General features: G+C 37.7%; 1 protein-coding gene across 1 annotated transcript in view; it reads left to right on the top strand.

Moving 5' to 3' along the window:
- The window catches only part of Vom2r77 (vomeronasal 2 receptor, 77), a 66,012-nt gene that overhangs the window by 3,018 nt on the left and 38,498 nt on the right, over positions 1 to 24,496 (top strand). Inside the window, exons 2-3 of the mRNA NM_001099519.1 lie at positions 22,909 to 23,197; positions 23,389 to 24,195. Coding sequence (NP_001092989.1) covers positions 22,909 to 23,197; positions 23,389 to 24,195 — 1,096 coding nt within the window. The remainder of the gene's footprint in view (positions 1 to 22,908; positions 23,198 to 23,388; positions 24,196 to 24,496) is intronic.

The raw sequence follows: 24,496 nt of genomic DNA, 5'->3' as shown, positions 1-24,496 counted from the left end.
GTCCATTTCTCCGTTTCTTTGTTTAGTCTATATTTCTACGATCTGTCCACTTCTGAGTGTGGGGTGTTGAAATCTCCCACTATTATTGTGTGAGGTGCAATATATGCTTTGAACTTTAGTAAGGTTTATTTGATGAATGTAGGTGCCCTTACATTTGAAGCATAGATATTCAGGATTGAGAGTTCGTCTTGGAGGATTTTTCCTTTGATAAATATGAAGTGTCCTTCCTTATCTTTTTTGATAACTTTTGGTTGAAAGTCAATTCTATTTGATATTAGAGTGACTACTCCAACTTGTTTCTTGAGATAATTTCCTTCAAAATTGTTTTCTAGCCTTTTACTCTGAGGTAGTTTCTGTCTTTGTCACTGAGGTATGTTTCCTGTGCACAGCAAAATGCTGGATCCTCCTTAAGTTACCGGCCTGTTAGTCTATGTGTTTTTATTGGGAATTGAGTCCAGTGATGTTAAGAGATATTAAGGTATAGTCGTTGTTTCCTGTTATTTTGTTGTTAGAATTGGAATTATGTTTTTGTGGCTCTCTTCTTTTGGGTTTGTTGCAAGAAGATTCCTTTTTGCTTTTTCTAGGGTATAGTTTTCCTCCTTGTTTTGGAGATGTCCATCCATTTTGTTTTGTAGCACTGGACTTGTAGAAAGATATTGTGTAAATTTGGTTTTGTATGGAATATCTTGGTTTCTCCATCTATGTTCATTGAGAGTTTTGCTGGATATAGTAACCTGGGCTGGTATTTGTGTTCTCTTAGGGTCTGTATGGCATCTGTTCCAGATTGTGTGGCTTTCATAGTCTCTGGTAAGAAGTCTGGTGTAATTCTCATAGATCTGCCTTTATATGTTACATGACATTTTCCCTTATTGCTTTTAATATTCTTTCTTTGTTTTGTTCATTTGGTGTTTGACTATGATGTGAAGGGAGGAATTTCTCTTCTGGTTCAATCTATTTTGAGTTATGAAGGTGTCTTCTATGTTTATGGGAATCTCTTTCTTTAGCTTAAGGGAATTTTCTTCTATAATTTGGTTGAAGATATTTACAGGCTCTTTAATTTGGGAATCTTCACTCATTTTTATACCTATTATCCTTAGGTTTTATCTTCTCATTGTGCCCTGAGTATCTTAGATGTTTTGGATTAGATGATTTCAGCATTTTACATTTTATTTGATGCTTGTGTCAATGATTTCTGTAGCATCTTCTGTTCCTGAGATTCTCCCTTCTATGTTTTGTATTCTGTTGTTGGTACTTCTGCCTATGACTCCTGTTATCTTTCCTAGGTTTTCTATCTCAAGGGTTATCTCCTTTTGTGCTTTCTTTTTCCATTGTTTGTATTTCCATTATTATATTTCGATGGTTTTGTTTGATTCCTACACCTCTTTGGTTGTGTTTTTCTGTAATTCTTTAGCGTTTCCTCTTTAAGTGCTTCTACTTGTTTACTTGTGTTGTCCTGTATTTTTTAATCAAGTTATTTATGTCTTTCTTAATGTCCTCTATCATAATCATGAGATGTGATTATAAATCCAAATCTTGCTTTTCATGTATGTTGAGATATCCAGGATTTGCTTTGATGTGAGAACTGGGCTCTGATGATGCGAAGAAGTCTTGGTTTCTGTTGATTAATTTACTGTGATTGCCTCTTACCATCTGGTTTCTCTGTTGTTAGCTGAGAAGAAGGGATTTCTCCATGAGAGGGGCAAAGGGTAGACCACACACAGTGAAGAAACTAGAGTTTGAGCAGGCCAAAATGTAGGTGCAAAGTGAAAGTAGCCCTATGGGAGGGCTGTCCAAAAGGATACAGGACAACAAAGGTAAAATACAGATGGAGAAAATATTAACTCAGTAACAGCAGAGAAGAGTGTGTGGTAACAGCAGGAAGGTTTGGAATTGCTTAGTCATTGAACTAGTCAAATCATTTCCAAATTTAAAGGTTATATTTATGTGTCTTTCCATTCAGGAATCTAGAGAACTCTGGCAGGTGGCAAGAAGGGTGATCATCCAGCAGTAGCTCAGGTTGGATTAACAATTCACCACTCCACAGCTGAGTAACTGTGTGTCTTTATTGCTCATTTATTTCATATATGATTTCAGAGGGTTGGAGTCAATATAGTTAGAGAGAAGAAACACTTAGAAACTCACCAGGAGAAGGATAAAGAATACTGGAAATTCCTTCAGTATTTTGAAGCCTCAAAGTATGTCCCTAGTTACATACTTGTTTTACAAAGACACATCTCCTAATCCTTCCCAAAACATTCCACCAACTGACAATCAAGTATTAAAATATATAAATTGTGGAAATATGTGATGGTTTAAATAGCCAAAACCAATATACTAAAGGGTTCAATTTTTTTTTTTTTGGGAAGAACCTATGATTGTGCGGAATACAGAAGACTTACATTTTATTGTGTTACTCTCAGTATCTCAGTATAATGCTGTCAATGGCAGCTGGCATAAATCACTTGATGCCTTTGATATCTTTGCCAGGTATTCAAGCTATTGAAGGAGGAATGTTTGTTCAAGATAATAACAAGTAAGGCAATTATATTAACAGAATAGAATACTTTTGGATAATTTTAATAGGTTAGTATTTATTATGTAGGTAAAGGCTTTTTAAAAATTCTGAGCAAAAGATGCCTTAAGTCTTTTCACTCCTGTCATTTATGCTTCTTGAACCTCTGCTGGGCATTGTGATCACAACTGTAACCTGAGCATGCAGTAAGCCAGGGTTTGAAGATCAGGATCTCCAAAATGTTCTTATCTACAAACCACATAAAGGGACGAAGATCTATCAAATGCATGGTGAATGTCATTTGCACTATGTTAAAAACAATTGAATTAATGTACTCAGCAGCAATATCAAGGGCTTTCCATTAATACACACCTTTCAATTAAAACATAAATATTTTCACAGGGATGGGGATTAAACCCTATGTGCAAAGAAAATGATAGTATTGGAAGGTAATTTGTTTGCTACCAAAAGAGAAAAGTGAACATCAACCCAGCAATCAATCTTTTGATATATAGTGGTGACCTGCCTGCAGTGTGCACTAGTGCAATGATGGTACAAATCTTATGAGGCTAACCAACCAATATAGGATTGAATTCATGGCTTATTCCATGAGATGGAAGCTATCATGGATACTATTTGCTTGTCTTAGAATTTGTGACTAAATATGCTTGGTAACAATGGGCAAAAATGCTTCAGTTCTACTAAAGGAATATAGCAACAAAATTCCTTTTAATGACATTTTGCTATACTCTTCATACCTTGCCCAGCTATAAAAACCTTCCTCCTAGAGTATATTGGAATGCATAGAGTCCCACAACTGGGCAAGGCATAAATAGTGAGGAACCAAGAAACACTCATCCCTAAAGGAATGTGTCTATGTATTTCATTCCTAGGAAGAGAAGCCAGAAAAAGTATGAGAGCCAGAAGGAATAGAAAACACAAGAGAAAAAAGCTTTCTAAAGACAGCAGGACTCAAAAGAAGTAGAGACAAAACCACATATCTCATCTAATAGGTATCTTAAATTGATAACCAGTTAGAGATAAAAAAAATAGTTTTCTGCAATAGTGAAGAACCCAGTATAGAAACCGTTTTTAAGTACAGGTTGATTGTGCAGGATATATGGTCAGCACAAATTAACTCAATGTTATTATTGGAGTTGGTTTGGGCAAATTTTTTCTATTTTCTTTGCCTTATATTTTTTCTTGCCATATAACCTTCCCAAATACACACACACACACACACACACACACACACACACACACACACACATACACACACACACACACACACACACACACATATATTTCCTTTCTGGCTTTGTGTTTTTAGGGGATTTCTGTTCTGATGTGTATGTATCTGGTTTACTTTCCTGCACTTTTTATTTGCTGTTTGTTTTACAGTTTGTTTATTTGCTTTGTCCTAGTGTGGTTTTTTTCTTTTATTTCCTTTTATTTTATTCTATTTTCTCCTTATTTTTAGTTGCCTGAAGTTTTTTTAATCTTTTTTAAAATTTTTATTAGATATATTTCTTTACTTATATTTCAAAGGTTATTCCCCTTCCAGGTTTCCTGTTCGTAAGCCCGCATTCCTTCACCTCCCCCTCCCCCTCCCCCATACGGGCATTCCCCCTATACATTCCCCTTATTGCCCCCCACCCCCACATTCCCCTGCATTGGGGATCCAACCTTGACAGGACCAAGGGCTTCCCATTCTCCTGATGCCCCAACAAGGCTATGCTCTGCTACATATGCAATTGGAGCCCTGGGTCAGTTCATGTATAGTCTTTCTGTAGTAGTTTAGTTCCTGGAAGATCTGGTTGGTTGGCATTGTTGTTTTTATGGGGTTGCAAGCTCCTTCAACTCTTTCAATAATTCCTCTAATTCCCCACAAGGGTTTCCTGTTCTCAGTTCAGTTGTTTGCTGTTAGCAGTGACCTCTGTGTTGTACATGCTCTGGATGTGTCTCTCAGGAGAGATCTATATTCGGTCCCTTTGAGCATGCATTTCTATCTTCATCAAACTTACCTAGTTTTGGTGGCTGGATATGTATGTATATACATATATGGGACACATGTGGAGCAAGCTCTGAATGGTCATTCCTTGAGTCGCTGATTAATCTTTGCTTCCATATACCCTCCTATAGATATTCACCCCCCCCCCCTTTTTAAGAAGGAGCGGGAGCATCCACATTTTGGTCATTCTTCTTCTTCAGGTTCCCGTGGTCTGTGGATCGCATCTTAGGTGATTATTAGCTTTTTGTCTAATATCCACTTATCAATGAGTGCACACCATGTGTGTTTTTCTGTGATTTAGTAACCTCACTTAGGATGGTATTTTCAAGTTCATTTCATTTACCTATGAATTTTATGAAGTCATTGCTTTTGATAGCTAAATAGTACTCCATTATGTAAATGCATAACATTTTTTGAATTCATTCCTCCACTGAAGGGCATCTGGGTTCTTTCCAGCTTCTGGCTATTATAAATGAGGCTGCTATGAACTTAGTGGAGCATGTGTCTTTGGTGTGTGTTGGAGCATCTTTAGTGTATATGCCCAAGAGAAGTATACCTGGGTCCTCAGGTAGTGGAATATTCAATTTTCTTAGGAACCTCCAGACTGATTTCCAGAGTGGCTGTCCCGGTTTGGAATCCCACCAAAAATGGAGGAGTGTTCCTCTTTCTCTACATCATCGCAAACATTTGCTGTCACGTGAGTTTTTTACATTAGCCATTTGACTGTTGTGAGGTGGAATCTCACGGTTGTTTTGATTTGCATTTCCCTGATGACTGAGGATGTTGGACATATCTTAGGTGCTTTTTGGCCATTCGATAATTCTCCCCTGAGAATGTTTCATTTAGCTCTGTACCCCATTTTTTAATACTTGGCTTTCTGGAGTCTAAGTTGAGTTTTTTTTTTTTGTATATTTTGGATATTAGCCCTCTATCAGATGGAAAATTGATAAAGATCTTTTCCCAATCTGTTGGTTGACGTTTTGTCCTAATGACAGTGTCTTTCATTCTACAAAAGTTTTGCAGTTTTATGAGGTCCCATTTGTCGATCCTTGATTTTAGAGCATAAGCCATTTGTGTTTTGTTCAGGAAATTTTCTCCAATGCCCATGTGTTCGAGACTCCTCACTTTTTCTTCTATTAGTTTGAGTGCTCTGGTTGATGTGGAGATCCTTGAACCACTTGGACTTAAGCTTTGTACAGGGTGATAAGAATGGATCGATCTGCATTCTTCTACATGCTGACCACCAGTTGAACCAGCACTATTTGTTGAAAATGCTATCATTCTTCCATTGGATGGTTTTAGCTCCTTTGTCAAATATCAAGTGACTATAGGTGTGTGGGTTCATTTTTGGGTCTTCAATTCTATTCCACTAGTCTATCTGCCTGTTTCTGTACCAATACCATACAGTTTTTATCACTATTGCTCTGTAATACTGCTTGAGTTCAGGGATAGTTATTCCCCTGGAATTCCTTTAATTGTGTGGAGTTTAGTTTTAGCTAACCTGGATTTTTGTTACTCCAGATGAATTTGCAAATTGTTCCCTCTAACTCTATGAAGAATTGGATTGGAATTTTGATGAGGATTGCATTGAATCTATAGATTGCTGTTGGTAAAATGGCCATTCATACTATATTAATCTTGCCAATCTATGAGCATGGGAGTTCTTTCTAACTTCTGAGATATTCAATTTTTTTCTTCAGAGGTTTGAAGTTCTTATCATACAGATCTTTCACTTCCTTGGTTAAAGTCACACTGAGGTATTTTATATTGTAAGGGAATATTATGAAGGATGTCGTTTCACTAATTTCTTTCTCAGCTTGTTTCTCTTTTGTGTAGAGGAAGGCTACTGATTTATTTGAGTTAATTTTATACCCAGCCACTTTGCTGAAGGTGCTTTTCATTTAATAGTTCTCTGGTGGATATTTTGGGATCAATTAAATATACTATCATATCATCTGCAAATAGTGATATTTTGACTTCTTCCTTTCCAATCTGTATTCCTTTGATCTTTTTGTTGTCTGATTGCCCTGGCTAGGCCTTTGAGAACTATATTGAATAAGTAGGGAGAGAGTGAGCAGCATTGTCTAGTCCCTGATTTTAGTGGGATTTCTTCAAATTTCTCTACATTTAATTTAATGTTAGGTAATGGTTTGCTGTATATGGCTTTTACTATCTTTAGTTATTGGCCTTGAATTCTTGTTCTTTCCAGGATTTTTATCATGAAGGGGTGTTGAATCTTGTCAAATGCTTTCTCAGCATCTAATGGAATGGTCACGTGGTTTTTATCTCTCTGTTTGTTCATACAGTCGATTAGGTCGATAGTTTTCCTTATATTAAACCATCCCTGCATGCCTGGGATGAAGCGTACTTGATCATGATGGATGATGGTTTTGATGAGTTCTTAGATTTGGTTTTCAAGAAATTTAATGAATATTTTTGTGTCAATATTCATAAGGGAAATTGGTCTGAAGTTTTCTTTCATTGTTGTGCCTTTATGTGGTTTAGGTATAAGTGTAATTGTGGCTTCATAGAAGGAATTTGGTAGTGCTCTATCTGTTTCAATTCTGCTGTATAGTTTGGATAGTATTGGTATGAGGTCATCTATGAAGGTCTGATAGAATTCTGCACTGAACCCATCTGGACCTGGGCTCTTTTTGGTTGGGAGACTTTTAATAACTGCTTCTATTTCGTTAGGAGTTATGGGGTTGTTTAAATGGTTTCCCTGTTCCTGATTTAACTTTGGTACCTGGTATCTGTCTAGGAAATTGTCCATTTGCTGCAGCTTTTCAAGTTTTGTTGAATATAGGCTTTTGTAGTAGGATCTGATGATTCTTTTGAATTTCCTCTGATTCTGTAGTTATATCTCCCTTTTCATTTCTGATTTTGTTAATTTGTACACACTCTCTGTGTCCTCTCATTAGTCTGGCTCAGGGTTTATCTATCTTGTTGATTTTCTCAAAGAACCAGCTTTTGGTTCTGTTGATTCTTTGTATAGTCCTTTTTGTTTCTACTTGGTTGACTTCAGCTCTGAGTTTGATTATTTCCTGCCTTCTACTCCTCCTAGGTGTATTTGCTTCTTTTTGTTCTAGAGCTTTTAGGTGTGCTCTCATGCTGCTGATATATGTTCTCTCCCATTTCTTTCTGCCGTCAGTCAGAGCTATGAGCTTTCTTCTTAGCACAGCTTTCATTGTGTCCCATACGTTTGGGAATGTTGTATCTTCACTTTCATTAAATTTTAAGAAATCTTTAATTTCTTTCTTTATTTCTTCCTTGATCAGGTTATCATTGAGTAGAACATTGTTCAAATTCCATGCATATGTGGCTGTTCTTTCCTTATTGTTATTGAAGACCAGCTTTAGGCCGTGGTGCTCTGATAGCACGCATGGTATTATTTCTATCTTTCTGTACCTGTTGAGGCCCGTTTTTTGACCAAAATTATATGGTCAATTTTGGAGAAAGTACCATGAGGTGGTGAGAAGAAAGTATATCCTATTATTTTACGATAGAATGTCCTATAAATATCTGTTAAGTCCATTTGGTTCATGACTTCTGTTAATCCGTCTATGTCTCTGTTTAATTTCTGTTTCTGTGATCTGTACATTGTTGAGAGTGGGGTGTCTCCTACTATTATTGTGTGAGGTGCAATGAGTGCTTTGAGCTTTTGTAAGGTTTCTTTTATGTATGTTGGTGCCCTTGTATTTGGAGCATAGATATTTAGGATTGAGTTTGTCTTGGTCGATTTTTCTTTTGATGAATATAAAGTGTCCTTCCTTATATTTTTTGATGACTTTTGGTTGAAAATAGATTTTATTCGATATTAGAATGGCTACTCCAGTTTGCCTCTTCAGACCATTTGCTTGGAAATTTGTTTTCCAGCCTTTCAAACTGAGGTAGTTTCTGTCTTTGTCTGAGGTTTGTTTCCTATGGGCAAAAAATATGCTGGATCCAGTTTGCTAATCTGTGCCTTTATTGGGGAATTTGGTCCATTGATGAGAGATATTAAGGAATAGTGATTGTTGTTTCTTGTTATCTTCGTATTTGGAGGTGATATTTTGTTTGTGTGCTTTTCTCCTCTTTGTTTTGTTGCAAAACGATTAGTTTCTTGTTTTTTCCAAGGTATATCTTGCCTCCTTGTTTTGGGCTTTACCATTTATTATCCTTTGTAGGGCTTTATTTTTAGAAAGATATTGTGTAAATTTGGTTTTGTCATGGAATATCTTGGTTTCTCCACCTATGTTAATTGAGGGTTTTGCCGGATACAGTAACCTGTGCTGGCATTTGTGTTCTCTTAGGTTCCTTATGACATCTGTCTAGGATCTTCTGGCTTTCATAGTCTCTGGTGCGAAGTCTGGTGTAATTCTTATAGGTTTCCCTTTATAGGTTACTTGACATTTTCCCCTTACTTCTTTTAGTATTCTTTGTTTTGTGCATTTGGTGTTTTGAATATTATGTGGCGGGAGGAGTTTCTTTTCTTGTCCAATCAATTTGGAGTTCTTTCGGCTTTTTGTATGTTTATGGGCATCTCTTTCTTTAGGTTAGGGAAGTTTTCTTCTATGATTTTGTTGAAAATATTTACTGGTCCTTTGAGTTGGGAGTCTTCACTCTCTTCTATACCTATTATCCTTAGGTTTGATCTTTTCATTGTGTCCTCGATTTCCTGTATATTTTGGGCCAGTAATTTTTCCCCTTTTACATTATCTTTGACAGTTGTGTTGATGATTTCTATAGAATCTTCTGCTCCTGAGATTCTCTCTTCTATCTCTTGTATTCTGTTGGTGATGCTTGTATCTTTGGCTCCTTCTCTCTCCCTTTGGTTTTTCTGTATCCATTGTTGTCTCCCTTTGTGCTTTCTTTATTTTTTCTATTTCCATTTTCAATTCCTTTACTTGTTTGATTGTGCTTTTTTGTAATTCTTTCAAGGATTCTTGTGTTTCCTCTCTATGGGCTTCTACTCGTTTACTTGTGTTTTCCTGCACTTCTGTAAGTGAGTTCTTTATGTCTTTCTTAAAGTCCTCCATCATCATGATTAAATATGATTTTAAATCTAGATCTTGCTTTTCTGGTGTGTTTGGATATTCAGTGTTTGCTTTGGTGGGAGAATTGGGCTCCAATGATGCCATGTAGTCTTGGTTTCTGTTGTTTGGGTTCCTGCACTTGCCTCTCACCATCAGGTTGTCTCTGGTGTTACCTCTTTCTGTTATTTCTGGCAGTAGCTTGACTGTCCTATAGTCCTGTGTGTCAGGAGAGCTGTAGACCTATTTTCCTGTTTCCTTTCAGCCAGTTGAGGGAAGAGAGTGTTCTGCTTTTGGGCATGTAGTCATTCCTTTCTACTGGCTTTCAGCTGTTCCTACAGGCATGTGTCCTGAGTCTACCAATCAGGTCACTTGGAACAGAAAAGTTGGTCGTACCTCTGGTCTCTGGCCGGAAGTCACTCCTCATGGCTAGCTTTCAGCTCTCCGTGAGGACATCTACCAGAACGGCCTTCCCCTACTTCTGGGTCCCTGTGCACAGGAGGTCTTTATGGTGGCTAGTTGTTTTCCTCTAGAGTCAGAAATGTGGGCAGAGAATAGTTTTCTCTTGTTTTCCAGGCATGCCTGCTCCTCTGAAGGTCTAGCTCCATGGGTTTGTGTGAAGGGAGCTGTTTGACTGGGTCCCTTCAGATCCGGGCCCTGTCTGGACTTCAGGGTTCCTACAGCTTGAGTGCCCCTATCTTCCTGTTCCCAGAGGTCCTATACAGTTTCCTCTTGGGCTAGTAATGTGGGCAAGGGTGGGCAGAAGCGGTGGTCTCTCCTACCCTGCAGTCTCAGGACTGCCCACACGTCTGGGTGATGATCTTTCTCTCCCACAGGGTTTGGCAGCAGGGATCTGTGGGCTAGGATCAGCACCGCGAGGTTCAGGCGCTAGCTCAATTTAAAATTTCTTAACTGTGGACTCTACTAAAATACTTCCTTCAAGATGGAAAAATATCAGGGCACAGTCACAATAAAAAGCAACATCAATTTCTAACTGTCAAATGCCTGGGATCCACTCACTATATTCTGGGCTCTTAGAAGGCTTGGATCATTTCCACCTTTGCCCTTTGTAGCACACACTTTGTCTTCTAGGTTTTAGGTGCCAGTACTGCATTTTTCTGCTGTTCTTGGTGGTCATCTCATGGTAATGGCATTCCCAAAGCACTGCTGTCCTATGCTACAACTAGGCTTCACCTCATGTGCTCTCTTCATGGTACCTAACCTCAACTCCTTTTTCATGACCCTTTAGTGCTGGACCATGAATTGCAACTGAGGCTGCACCTTCACCAATGGCCTTCCATGGCCTATCACAGTGCTGAGCCTCAGCTGCTCTTCATGACCCCTTCATGTCTTCCAAACCAGTACCACCTGGGTGACTCTTACACATTACCAAGTACACCTGCAGCACTAGGTACTTTTATTGTATTTTTTTATTTGCATTTCAAATGTTATTCCCTTTCCCTGTTTCCTAGCCACAAGCCCCCTATCCCACCTCCTCCCCTTTTTCTATAAGGGTATTCCTCCTCTTCAACCACCATCACTTCCCCACTCCCCACCCTGACATTCCCCTACATTGGGGGATCCAGCCTTGGAATGAGGATCAAGAGCTTCTCCTCCCATTGGTGCCCAACAAGTCTATCCTCTGTTACATATGCAGCTGGAGCATTAGTACGTCCATGTGTACTCTTTGCATGGTGTTTTAGTTCCTAGATGCTCTGGTTGGTTGGTATGATTGTTCTTACGGTGTTGCAAGCCCCTTCTGCTCATTCACTCCTTTTTCCAATTACTCCAACAGGGACCACATTTTCAGTTCAATGGCTTGCTGCTAATATTTGCCTCTATATTTGTCATGCTCTGGCTGAGCCTCTCAGGAGACAGCTATATCAGGCTCCTATCAGCGTGTACTTCTTGGATTCATCAATATTGTCTAGTTTTGGTGTCTATATTATATATATCTGGATCCCCAGGTGGGGCATGTTCTGAATGCCTATTCCTTTATTCTGTGCTCCAAACTATGTCTCCATATCCTCTCCTATGAAGACTTTTGTTGCCCCTTTTAAGAAGGATTGAAGCATCCACACTTTGTTGTCCTTCTTGAACTTCATGTAGCGTGTGGATTGTATCTTGGGTAATTTGAGCTTTTGGGCTAATATCTACTTATCAATGAGATCATACCATGTTTTTTTCTACTTACTTTTCTTTTTTCTTTTTGGTGTTTGGGTGATCTCACTCAGAATGATATTTTCTAGTTCCATCCATTTGCCTATGAATTTTATGAAGTCAGTGTTTTTGTTAGCTGAGTAGTATTCCATTGTTTAGATGTAGCACATTTTCTGTATCCATTCCTTTGTTGAAGGGCATCTGGGTTCTTTCCAGCTTCTGGGTACTAGAAATAAGGCTGTAATAGTGGAACATGTATCTTTGTTGTGTGTTGGAGCATTATATGGGTATATTTCCAGTAATTGTATAACTGGGTCCTCAGGTAGTGCAAGGTCCAATTTTCTGAGGATCCTCCAGATTGATTTCTAGAGTGGTTGCACCAGATTGCAATCCCACAAACAATGGAGAAGTGTTCCTCTTTCCCCACATCCTAAACAGCATCTGTTTTCACCTGAGTTTTTAATCTTAGTCATTCTGACTGGTGTGAGGTGGAATCTCAGGGTTGTTTTGATTTTGCATTTCCCTTATGACTAAGGATGGTGAACATTTCTCTAAGTGCTTCTCAGCCATTCGAAATTCCTCAGCTGTGAATTCATTTTGCTCTGTACCTTATTTTAGTAGGGTTATTTGGCTCTCTGGAGTCTAACTTCAAGAGTTCTTTGTATATTTTGGATATTAGGCCTCTATCGGTGTAGGTTTGATAAAGATCTTTTCCCAATCTGTTTGTTGTGGTATTGTCCTAATGACAGTACTCTTTGCCTTGCAGAAGCTTTGCAGTTTTAGGAGGTCCCATTTGGCATTTGATCTTAGAGCATAACCACTGGTGTTCTATTCATGACATTTTTCCCAGTGCCCATGTGATTGAGATTCTTCCCCACTTTTTCTTCTATTATTTTGAGTGTATCTGGTTTTATGTGGAGTTCCTTGATTCAGTTGGACTTAAGCTTTGTACAGAGCAGTAAGAGTGGGTCTATTTGCATTCTTTTCCATGCTGACTGCCAGTTGAACCAGCACCATTTGTTGAAAATGCTCTTTTTTCCACTGGATGGTTTCAGCTCCTTTGTCAAAGATCAAGTGACCATAGGTGGGTGGGTTAATTTCTGGGTCTTCAATTCTATTCCATTGATCTTTCTTCCTGTCTCTGTACCAATACCAAACAGTTATTATTATTATTATTATTATTATTATCATTATTATTATTATTGTTTTATTATTATTGCTCTGTAATACAGCTTGAGGTCAGGAATGGTGATTCCCCCAGAAGTTCTTTTATTGTTGTGAATAGTTTTAGCTATTCTGGGTTTTTTGTTATTCCAAAGGAATTTGCCAATTGCTCTTTCTAATTCTATGAAGAATTGAATTGGCATTTTGATGGGGATTGCATTGAATCTTTAGATGGCTTTTGGCAATATGGCCCTTTTTACTATTTTAATCCTGACATCCATGAGTATGGGAGATTTTTTCTATCTTCTGAGGCCTTCTTCAATTTCTTTTCCAGAGACTTGACGTTCTTTTTATACAGATCTTTCACTTGATTCGTTAGTCACATCAAAATATTTTATATTATTTGTGACTATTGTGAAGGGTGTTATTTACCTAAGTTTTTTAAGCTTGTTTTTCCTTTGAGTAGAGGAAGGCTACTGATTTTTTTTTTCATTAATTTTATACCCAGCCACTTTGCTGAAGTTGTCTGTTAGGCTTAGTAATTCTCGGGTGGAACTTTTGAGGTCACTATCCTATCATCCTATCATCTACAAATGGTGATTTTTGAATTCTTCCTGTCCCATTTATGCCCGCTTTTCCTCTTTTGTTGTCAAATTGCTCTGCATAGGATTTTGAGTACTACACTGTATAGGTAGGAAGAGAGTGGGCAGTCTTGCCTAGTTCCTGATTTTAGTGGCAACTGCTTCAAGTTTCTGTCCATTTAGTTTTATTTGGATACTTGTTTGATGTACATTACTTTTAATATTTTTAGGACTGGGCCTTGAATTCTTAATATTTCCAAGACTTTTACCATGAATTGATATTGAATTTTGTCAAATGCTTTCTCACCATCTATTGAGTTGATCATGTGGTTTTTTGTTTGTTTATATAGTGAAATGCATTGTGATTTAATATATTTAATCGTCTCTGCATCCCTAGGATGAGGCCTATTGATAATGATGGGTGATCGTTTTGATATGTTCTTGGATTCAGTTTTCAAGAATTTTATTGGGTTCTTGCATAGATAACCACATGCAAAATTGGTCTGACGTTTTCTTTCTTTGTTGGGTCTTTTTGTGCTTTAGTAGAAGCATGATTGTGCCTTCATAGAATGAACTGGGTAGTGTTCTTTCTGTTTCTATTTTGCAGAATATTTTGAAGAGTATTGGCATTATGTCTTCTTTGAAGGTCTGATAGAATTTTGCACTAAACCCCTCTGGTCCTTTTTTTTACCTGGTTGGGAGATTTTAATGACTTTCTATTTCTTTAGGGGTTTTTTGGTCTGTTTACCTAATTTAACTTTGGTGCCCAGTATCTGTTTAGAAAATTGCCATTTCTTCCAGATTTTTTAGTTTTGCTGAATATAGACTTTTGTAGTAGGATCTGATGATTTTTTTTTAATTTCTCAATTTTGGTTATTATGGGTCCCTTTCCATTTTTTATTTGTTAATTTGGCTACAGACTCTGTGCCCTCTGGCTAGTCTGGTTAAAGACTTATCCTGTTGATTTTTCTCAAAGAAGCAGCTTTTGATACTGTTGATTCTTTCTATAGTTCTTTTTGTTTCTACTTTCTTGATTTCAGCCCTGAGTTTGATTTATTTTCTGCTGTCAACTCCACTTGCATATATTTGCTTCTTTTTGTTTTAGAGATTTCAGGTGTTTCAAATTGCTAGTGTTCTCTGAAGTTTCTTTATGGAGGAACTCAGAAGTATGAATTTTCCTCTTAACACTGCTTTCACTGTATCATATAAGTTTGGGTATGTTGTGCCTTCATTTTCACTAAATTTTAAAAAGTCTTTAATTTCTCTCTTTATTTCCTCTTTGACCAGGTTATCATTGATTAGAGCATTGTTCATCTTCCGTGTGTTGTGGGCGTCCTGGTTTTTTTTTTTTTTTTCATGGGATTATTTCATTCTTCTTGTATCTGTTGAGACCTGTTTTGTGACCAGGTATATGAGCATATTTGGAGAAGATACCACAAGGCCCTGAGAATAGGTTTATTTTTATGTTTAGGATGAAATGTTCTATAGATATCTGTTAAATCTATTTGGTTCATACCTTTTGTTAATTTCATTGTTTCTGTTTATTTTCTGTTTCCATGACCTGTCCGTTGATGAAAGTGGGGTTTTAGTAGTCGTCCCCTATTATTTTGTGAGGTGCAATGTGTACTTTGAGCTTTAGTATAGCTCTTTTATTCTTTTATGAATGTGGGTACCCTTGCATTTGGAGAATAAATATGCTGAATAGTTCATCTTGTTAGATTTTTCCTTTGATGAGTATTGAGTATCCTTCCTTATTTTTTGATATCTTAAATTATTTTTTATTTGATATTAAAATGACTACTCCAGCTTGTTTCTCAGGACTATTTGATTGGAAGTTTTTTTTCCAGTCCTTTACCCTGAGGTAGTGTCTGTCTTTGTCACTGAGGTGCATTATTTCTATGCAGCAAAATGGAGGCTCCTTTTTACATATCCAGTCAGTTAATCTACATCTTTTTATTGGGTAATTGGGTCCACTGATGCTAAGAGATAAAATTGATGCTTCCTGTTTATTTTTATTGTTAGAGGTGGCATTATGTTTGTGTGGCTATCTTCTTTTGTGTTTGTTTTGAAGGAGGAATTTCTTCTCTATTCCCATCTGACGTTCCGGAGGCTTCTTTCATGTTTATTGGCATCTCTCTTTTTTAGGTTATGGAAGGTTTCTTCTATAATTTTGTTGAAGATATTTACTGGTCCTTTGATTTGGGAATCTTTGTTCTCTTGTATACTCATTATGATTAGGTTTGGTCTTCTCATTGTGTCCTGGATTTCCTGGATGCTTTGGGTTAGAAACTCTTTGCATTTTGCATTTTCTTTGACTATTGTTTCAGTGCACTTTCTATGATATCGTATGCTTCTGAGATTGTTTCTTCTATCTCTTGTATTCTCTCAGTGATGCTTGTATTTATGTCTCCTCATCTCTTTGTTAGGTTTTTTATCTCCAGGGTTTGTTTTTCTTTGATTTCTTTATTGCTTCTATTTCCATTTTAAGATCCTGAATGGTTTTGTTCAATTCCTTCACCTGTTGGGTTGTGTTTTCTTGTAATTCTTTAAAGGATTTTCGTGTTTTCTCTTAAGGTCTTCTCTCTGTTCACCTGTGCTCTCCTGTATTTCTTTAAGGTAGTTATCTTTGTCCTTCCTAAAATCTGTCATCATTATCATTAGATGTGATTTTAAACCCAAATGTTGCTTTCACTGTGTGATATGGTATCCATGACTTGTTGTATTGGGAGAACTGGGTTCTGATGACTCTAAGAAGTCTTGTTTTCTGTTGTTTATGTTTTTGGTCTTGCCTCTCGCCATCTGGTTTTCTCTCTTGCCACCTGCCCTTCCTGTCTCTCAGTGGAGTCTGTTCCTCCTGTGATTCTGGTTGTGTCAGAACTCCTCAGAGTCCAGTTGTCTTTGTGATCCTGTCATTCTCAGATCCTGTGATTCTGTGATCCTGAGATCTTGAGATCTTGAGACCCTGAGATCCTGAGACCCTGAGACCCTGAGATCTTTAGATCCTGAGATCCTGGGTGTTTCAGTGCTCCTGGGTGTCAACCTACCTTTGAGATCCTGAATTCATGGTGTGGCCTACCTCCTGAGAGCCTGTTATGTCAGAGTTCCTGAGAGTTGAGCTTTCTTAGTGTATTGCAGGAGTGAGTGGGGAGCCAGAGCTTTGGGTTTGATCTGGCTACAAGTAGGAGCTGGAAAGAATATGTGCCTCTGGCTGGATAAGGTTTGGGTATTCCTGGTTCCTGTGGGTGTCCCAGTTATGCTTGGTGTTGGGAAAGACATGACTTCAACTGTGACTTTGAGTGTGTCAGAGCTCCAGTGCTCCTGGTTGTGTCTGATCTCCTGGAAGTTGAGCTTCCTCTGTGACCCCATGATTCTGTGATCTTTGGCATTTCACAGCACTTGGGTGTTGTAGGTGTGGGTGCAGAGCCAGTTCCCCAGGTCTGCTCACAGTGGATGTTCAAACTGTCATCCTGGGCTGGTTAGTGTACCTTGGAGTCTAGCTTCCTCTGTGTGTTGTGGGACAGGGTCCACAGCCAGGACCCAAGGTCTGCTGAGGGCACTGGTTCAGACTGGAAGAGACCTGTTCCCCTGGCTTGGCAGGGGTTCCTGTGACCCTGCATCCTGTGGAACTCTGTTACTCTGGGTATGGGTGCAGATGTCATGGCTTCTCCTCTGATTCTGGGCATTTCCTTTATTATCTAATTTATTGAAGCCTGTTATAGGGTTGTTCCCATGTTGAGGAAACAGCAGATCTAGTTACCTGTCCTGTTTGATTTTCTTGAATTTTTCTTTTCTTCACGATGTTTCCCCCAGTTATATCTCGCCGATATCATTCTGTAAGGTGTACAAAGCCTTTTCTCCTTTCCTATTAACACAAATACAGAGCCTCTCCCACAAAGTAGTTTGTCCTTGTGGGAACTGAAAATCATTAAAGGTATAGTTTGAATTAATTTAATAGCTTGACCACTCTCACAAAAGATTTTAAAAGCCATTAATACCATCAAACATATAACCATCTTCATTTTGATAATTAAAACAACTAAAGCAATTATTATTAAATTATTATTATTATTAAAACAACCTAAACAAACATTATTTTCTGTTGAAATTTGCTCCCCCAATGTCTCCATCCCAGAGTTACATGATGAGATCAAAACCTAAGTTATTCATCCATCTATATACTTAAAATCTCACTGCTATGGAGATTAATACCTCTGTGGGTACATATGTCCCCTTTCTCTTTATATAACTTTAATTAAAATAAGCTACTATTATCTCTGTAGTAAGAATTTTTTTTGCTTATTCCCTGCTCTTGACCTACAATTTAACAGCCTCAAAATATTTATTCACTTATGTATTTAACTTCAATTAATTGTTTTTCTATTTACTGTATAAGCCTATTTCCAGGCCCTATACTTGTCATAGCAGTCAAAGGAACCACAAAAATCCTGTATAGACCATGTTCAAAGATCTCAAGAGCTGCCCTGGCATAGACTTTTTAAAATTTCTTTTAATGCATTTTTTCATTCTCCTTTATATCTCTGTATCTTTATTCACTACATTTGAGATCAAAGGCCTGGACTTCTTTATTCCATGTATATTTAAAAACATTTAAACAATTATCATTCAACTCACTTCTATCCTTAAAAAGTAAATTCATCTGTATTCTTTATGTACCTTGCTGTGAGAGGCAGACAGCTTCTACTCTCTCTCTGTCTCTCTGTCTCTCTCTGTCTCTCTGTCTCTCTCTGTCTCTCTCTCTGTTTCTCTCTCTCTGTTTCTCTCTCTGTCTCTCTGTCTCTGTCTCTCTCTCTCTGTCTCTCTGTCTCTGTCTCTGTCTCTCTCTGTCTCTGTCTCTCTCTGTCTCTCTCTCTCTCTCTCTCTCTCTCTCTCTCTCTCTCTCTCTCTGCCTTCTTGAAGCCTGTCTTGTATCTTTTTGCACAGCATAGCATCCCAGAACCCTGTATTAGTTCTAAACTATGGGAGGAAATCAAATCTGTAGCCTCCTAAGAAGCCAATTCTCCTCTACTCTAATGTTCCATCATGGTGTGTGTTTGTGTGGGTTCCATCCAAGAATTTCTAAATAATTTTTATTAGTATTAGTCCAACACAATGCACACCATCTGTAGTGTTGCATAGTTAATGAACTCTGGTTCTAGCAGGTGATCACACTTCATGTCACCTGCCAGAGTTCTCTGGATTCACAAATGGAATGACACATGCATGCAACCTTTATATGCCTTAACTAGCTCAGTGGTTGGACACTTTCAAACATCCCTGCAGAGACCACACTCTCCCCTCCACTATTCCTGAGTTAACATTTTCCCAATCTATAGCTTAGCTTTGTTTCCCTGTTTCCCTCAGGTAAGCCCACTCATGGGGCCACTTTGCCTTTGCACCTATATTTCAGTCATTTCACCTTCCTGTTCCTTCATGGTGTGTGGTCTGTCATACCCCCCTCTCATGGTGGAATCCAGGAAATCTAAAATTCCTGCCTTTGTCTTCTTGCTCAGCTACTGGCCATTGCAACTTTATTTCCCAATCAAAGCCAACAGGGGGCAGGCTTCCTTTAGCCTACATGTGGGTCACTGCAAGCAGGATTCTTGGGTACCACAACTAGCATGAGAATATAAGCCATTACATAGCTGGAAGATATTTTTCCATAGTGAAAAACACTCATATGTCTGGAAGATGCTATGCATACTAATGAGAAAAAAATAAATCTTAACAAGTTGTGATCTTTGTAAGGCACAGAAAGAATGATCACCAAGCAGCCCAATGCTTACAGGTACTGTAGTGGCACATATGTCGTGAAAATAGCCAATCACTTTCTGTTTGGATTTGAGGTCCAATTCACAATTTGAAGTTCTTAATTTTATGTTCACCACTACAGATGGACTAGTACTTACTTATTAATTTATATTTAATGACAGTGGGAATCAGTGCAGGTGAGTGAATATGCTAAAGGAGGCTGTTGGCTTCAGATTCCCTGAAGTAGGAATGGCAAGTTATTATAGGCTAGCATGTTTTCTATTGATTAAACAATGTGGATCCTCTACAAAACCAGTATCTGCTCCTAAGGATTGAAACGTCTCTACAGCATCCTGTTTAATATTTTTATACAGGAAATGTATATTCAATTAAGACTTGATGAATTCTGTGTCTTGAAATATTTAAAGTCAAAACATGTAAGGAAAAGTCATGAAATGTAAGCAAATTAGGTATTCTCAATTATACTAAACCGAAACACTATGTAGAACTAAAATAGATGTAGACACTGAATTAACTATTTTAAACCCAAATTAAAAAATGATTATGTATAATTGGTTAAAGAAATGAGATGAAAATTGAAAATAGAAACTAGATATGTACTATTTCAGAAATTGAAGAAATTTTATATTGAAAGGGAACATATTAAAGGTAATGTAATCAGGTAAGATAAGCAGTAAGACATATTATGTAAGGAATCCATAGACAGAATACACTGATCCACAACTACACATAAAACATTGCATATATTTTAGAGCAAATGAGGAAAATTAGGACATGAGTGAATAAGATAATAAACAAGGCAAAAGTATGTGTTCCATCATCTTTTCTTTCTTTCTTGATTTTTTTTTTTACATTTGAGAAATAAAACCCTCAAGATATGGTGGTCTAATTTATTTGATAAAATTTAAGTCTCATACTAATGGAACTGTACAGAAAAATGTGAAATGAATAGAGGAATGATGCCATGATAGAATATCTTAAAAATAAAATTCAAAAAAATAATTCTTAGGTAAGATTGCAAAACTGGGCACCAAAATTGGAGAGGCATCATTCGTGCTAACTCAAGTGTGTAACATATGTAAAATATGAGTAGATAAAAGACACACCATTTCAAATGTTTGATATTTCTTAGCTACTAAAATAAATATGATAACATAATCCTTTTTGCTTGTTTTTTCATTTTTGAGACAATATTTCTGTGTGTAACTGGCTGTCTTGGAAATCACTCTGTACTATTCAAGCTCTGTACACTGCTTATGAGCTCAGACATTCACCTACCTCTGTTTCCTTAGTCCTAGAACTATAGTAATATGTCATCATGTCTGGCCTATCTTAAATAAAGAAAATTCATATTTTATAATGAACCTAAAATAATGAAGTATTGTGAACTAGTTTGCTAAATATTATTAGCTGAGATATTTATCATTCAACATTTTATGCAGTTAGAAAACTATTTGAAGAATTAGAATAAATACAGAAGAGGGACAAAGTAAGATAGTAATCCACTTACTTGGGGTTTCTTTTCGTGCACAAACTTCATAACCAAGAAGCAAGTTGTGAAAGAAATGGATTATTCAGCTTACACTTCCACATTGCTGTTCATTACCAAAGAAAGTCAGGACTGGAATTCAAGCAGGGCAGGAAACAAGAGGTGATGCAGAGGCCATGGAGGGATATTATTTATTAGCTTGTTCCCCTGCCATACTCAGTTTGTTTTCTTATAGAACCCAAGACTACCAGACCAGGGATGGCACCACCCACAATGGGCTAGGCCCTCCCTCCTTCATAACTAGTTGAGAAAATGCCTTACAGCTGGATCTCATGGAGGCATTTCCTCAACCAAGGCTCCTTTCTCTGTGATAACTCCAGCTTGTATCAAGTTGACACACAAAACTAGCTAGTAGAGTAATATTTGCCTTTTATAAGAATGAATTTAAAAGACCCCTGGGGCCAGTTGTTGCAAACTTATAGAAATTGTATATTTATCATTATCTACATTACTGCCTCAGTACAGTGAGCTGTGAGAGAATCCAACAAACTCCATAGTTAGAAAAGTGTTTTCCAACCCTGAGATTCCACCTCACACTAGTCAGGATGGCTAAGACAAAAAACTCAGGTGACAGCACATGCTGACGAGGATGTGGAGAAAGAGGAACAGTCCTCCATTGTTGGTGGGATTGCAGACTGGTACAACCATTCTGAAATCAGTCTGGAAGTTCCTCAGAAAATTGGATACTGAACTACCTGAGGACCCAGCTGTACCGCTCTTGTGCATATACCCAAAAGATGCCCCAACATGTAACAAAGACACATGCTCCACTATGCTCATAGCAGCCTTATTTATAATACCAGAAGCTGGAAAGAACCCAGATGCCCTTCAACAGAGTAATGGATATAGAAAATGTGGTACATCTACACAATGGAATATTACTCAGCTATCAAAAACAATGACTTTGTGAAATTCATAGGCAAATGGATGGAACTGGAAAATATCATCCTGAGTGAGGTAACCCAATCACAGAAAAACACACATGGTATGCACTCATTGATACGTGGATATTAGCTCAAATGCTCGAATTACCCTAGATGCACAGAACACATGAAACTCAAGAAGGATGACCAAAATACGAATGCTTCACTCCTTCTTTAAAAGGGGAACAAGAATACCCTTGGCAGGGAATAGGGAGGCAAAGTTTGGAAAAGAGGCTGAAGGAACACCCATTCGGAGCCTGCCCCACATGTGGCCCATACATATACAGCCACCTAATTAGATAAGATGGATGAAGCCAAGAGGTGCTGGCTGACAGGAACTGGATGTAGATCTCTCCTGAGAGACACAGCCAGAATACAACAGATACATAGGCGAATGCCAGAAGCAAACCACTGAACTGAGAATGGGATCCCCGTTGAAGGAATCAGAGAAAGGACTGGAAGAGCTTGAAGGGGTTTGAGACCCCATATGAACAACAGTGCTTTCCAACCAGAGCTTCCAGGGACTAAGCCAATACCCAAAGACTATACAGGGACTGACCCTGAGCTCCAACCTCATAGGAAGCAATGAATAGCCTAGTAGGAGCACCAGTGGAAGGGAATGCCCTTGGTCCTGCCAAGAATGAAGCCCCAGTGAATGTGATTGTTGTGGGGAGGGCAGTAATGGGGGGAGGATGTGGAGAGGAACACCCATATAGAAGAGGAGAGGGAGGGGTTAGTGGGATGTTGGCCCGGGAACTGGAATAACAATTGTAATGTAAATAAGAAATACCCAAGTTAATAAAGATGGAGAAGAAAAAGTGTTTTCCTTATTGTACCTCTTGATATTGGCAATTATACAAGTAAGAAGTAGATGCAATGTCTGATAAAAGCCCTATTTCAGACTTAGAATCACATATACATCTTTTGCTTGTTTTTTTGTCTGTTTTAAATCAGACTAACTGAATTTTATGAAATAAAAACTTTAAGGAATGCTTAAGAATTTGAAGGTTTTTATGGATTTGTAATGATCTCTGTATTTCCTCCTTTCATATTTTGTTCCCCCATCTAAGAAGGACTGAAACATCCACACTGGCCTTTCAAAAATAGGAAAAGCTTTCAAAAGGAATTTAAGGGGAATAACATTGTTAACAAAATTTAATGAATTTAATCAGAAAATATGTATGTTGGGTATACATTTATACTTACCATAATTTCATTTTTTTTCAGTTTACCTTCCAAAATATACCAGTATGTTCTGTCACTGTATTTTGCTATCATGGAGATAAATGGTAACCCTTACATTTTACCCAATGTGTCTCTGGAAATTGCATATTTTAGAGGTGAATGCAACGGTTATTTATCATTACTCACTAATCTAAATATAATGACAAAATATCAGCACACGCTTCCTAATTACGTCTGTAATCCTGGGGCATGTGAAATAGTACTTACAGGTCCACTGTGGAAATCATCTGCACAAGTGGCAACAATTCTTCAGCTCAACTTTATCCCACAGGTAAGGTAGGTTGTATTTGTTTGTTGAGTGTTTGTTTGATTTTGTGGAAGAGTTTGAATATCACCTGTTAACTGCCATTATCGAAGAGATTGGGTATTGAAGGTTTATATTTCTTAATACAATTAATGACTTAGGCTGACTTTGACAGCAACCTGCTTCCTCATGTTTCTTTCTTGTTCTGCTTCCTTTAGATTACCTATGGACCATTCCATCCTCTCCTTAGTGACCAAATCAAGTTTCCTAATCTGCATCAGATTGCCCCCAAAGACAGATTCCTGTGTGAAGCCATAGTATCCTTGCTGTTCCATTTCAGCTGGACATGGGTAGGATTAGTTGTCGAAGATAATGACCAAGGTATTCAATTTCTCTTAGATATAAAAGGAGAAATGCAAAGAAATGGAGTCTGTTTAGCCTTTGTGAATGTGATCCCACAGAACATGCAGTTATTTACAACAAGGGCTGAAATATATTACAACAAAATAATTACATCATCAGCAAATGTTGTTATAATTTATGGAGAAATGAATACTGCTTTAGAAGTGAGCTTTAAACATTGGAAATATTTAGGCACACAGAAAGTCTGGTTCACTCCCTCACAGTGGGATGTGATTACAAGGGAGAGAGAATTCACCTCTACTTCGTTCCATGGGACTTTCACTATTTCACAATATCATGGAGATGTTTCAATTTTAAATAACTTTATTTACAGAATGAATCTTTCTAAGGACACACATTATTTTTCTCCTGAAAGACTTGGGTGGATGTACTCTAACTGTTCACTTTTAAAATCTAACTGTAAAACACCAAATCAATGCACATCCAGCAACTCATGGGAATGGTTACCATGGCACAGTTTTGATATGGCCATGAATGATGAGTGTTACAATGTATACAATGCTATATATGCTGTGGCCCATGCACTCCATGAAATGATCCTTCAAAAAATAGATTTTCAGCAACGGAACAATGTGAGCCAACTAATGCAGGAGTGCTTGAAGGTAAACTATCTTCCATTAGCAGTCACCCATACTCTCAAACTGATACTTTTAAAATATTGTTAATTGAAACAATTATACTCTTCTCCTACTCTGTCCTCCACTAGATATTGAGGTGTTTACCCAATATTTTCTTTATGTGCATTCATGTGTTTGAATATGTGTGTTTGTGTGTGTGTGTGTGTGCGTGTGTGTGTGTGTGTGTGTGTGTGTGTGTGTAAGTAGAGCCAATTCAAAAGGGCGTTGTCAGATGTAGAATGTCTAGCATTTTTTTTAAGATTTATTTATTTATTATATATAAGTA

The sequence above is a fragment of the Rattus norvegicus genome, chromosome 9 (genome assembly GCF_021556685.1).
Source record: "Rattus norvegicus strain SHRSP/BbbUtx chromosome 9, alternate assembly SHRSP_T2T, whole genome shotgun sequence".
In the NCBI taxonomy this organism is placed as follows: Eukaryota; Metazoa; Chordata; class Mammalia; order Rodentia; family Muridae; genus Rattus; species Rattus norvegicus.
This window is presented reverse-complemented; position numbering and strand designations above follow the sequence as displayed.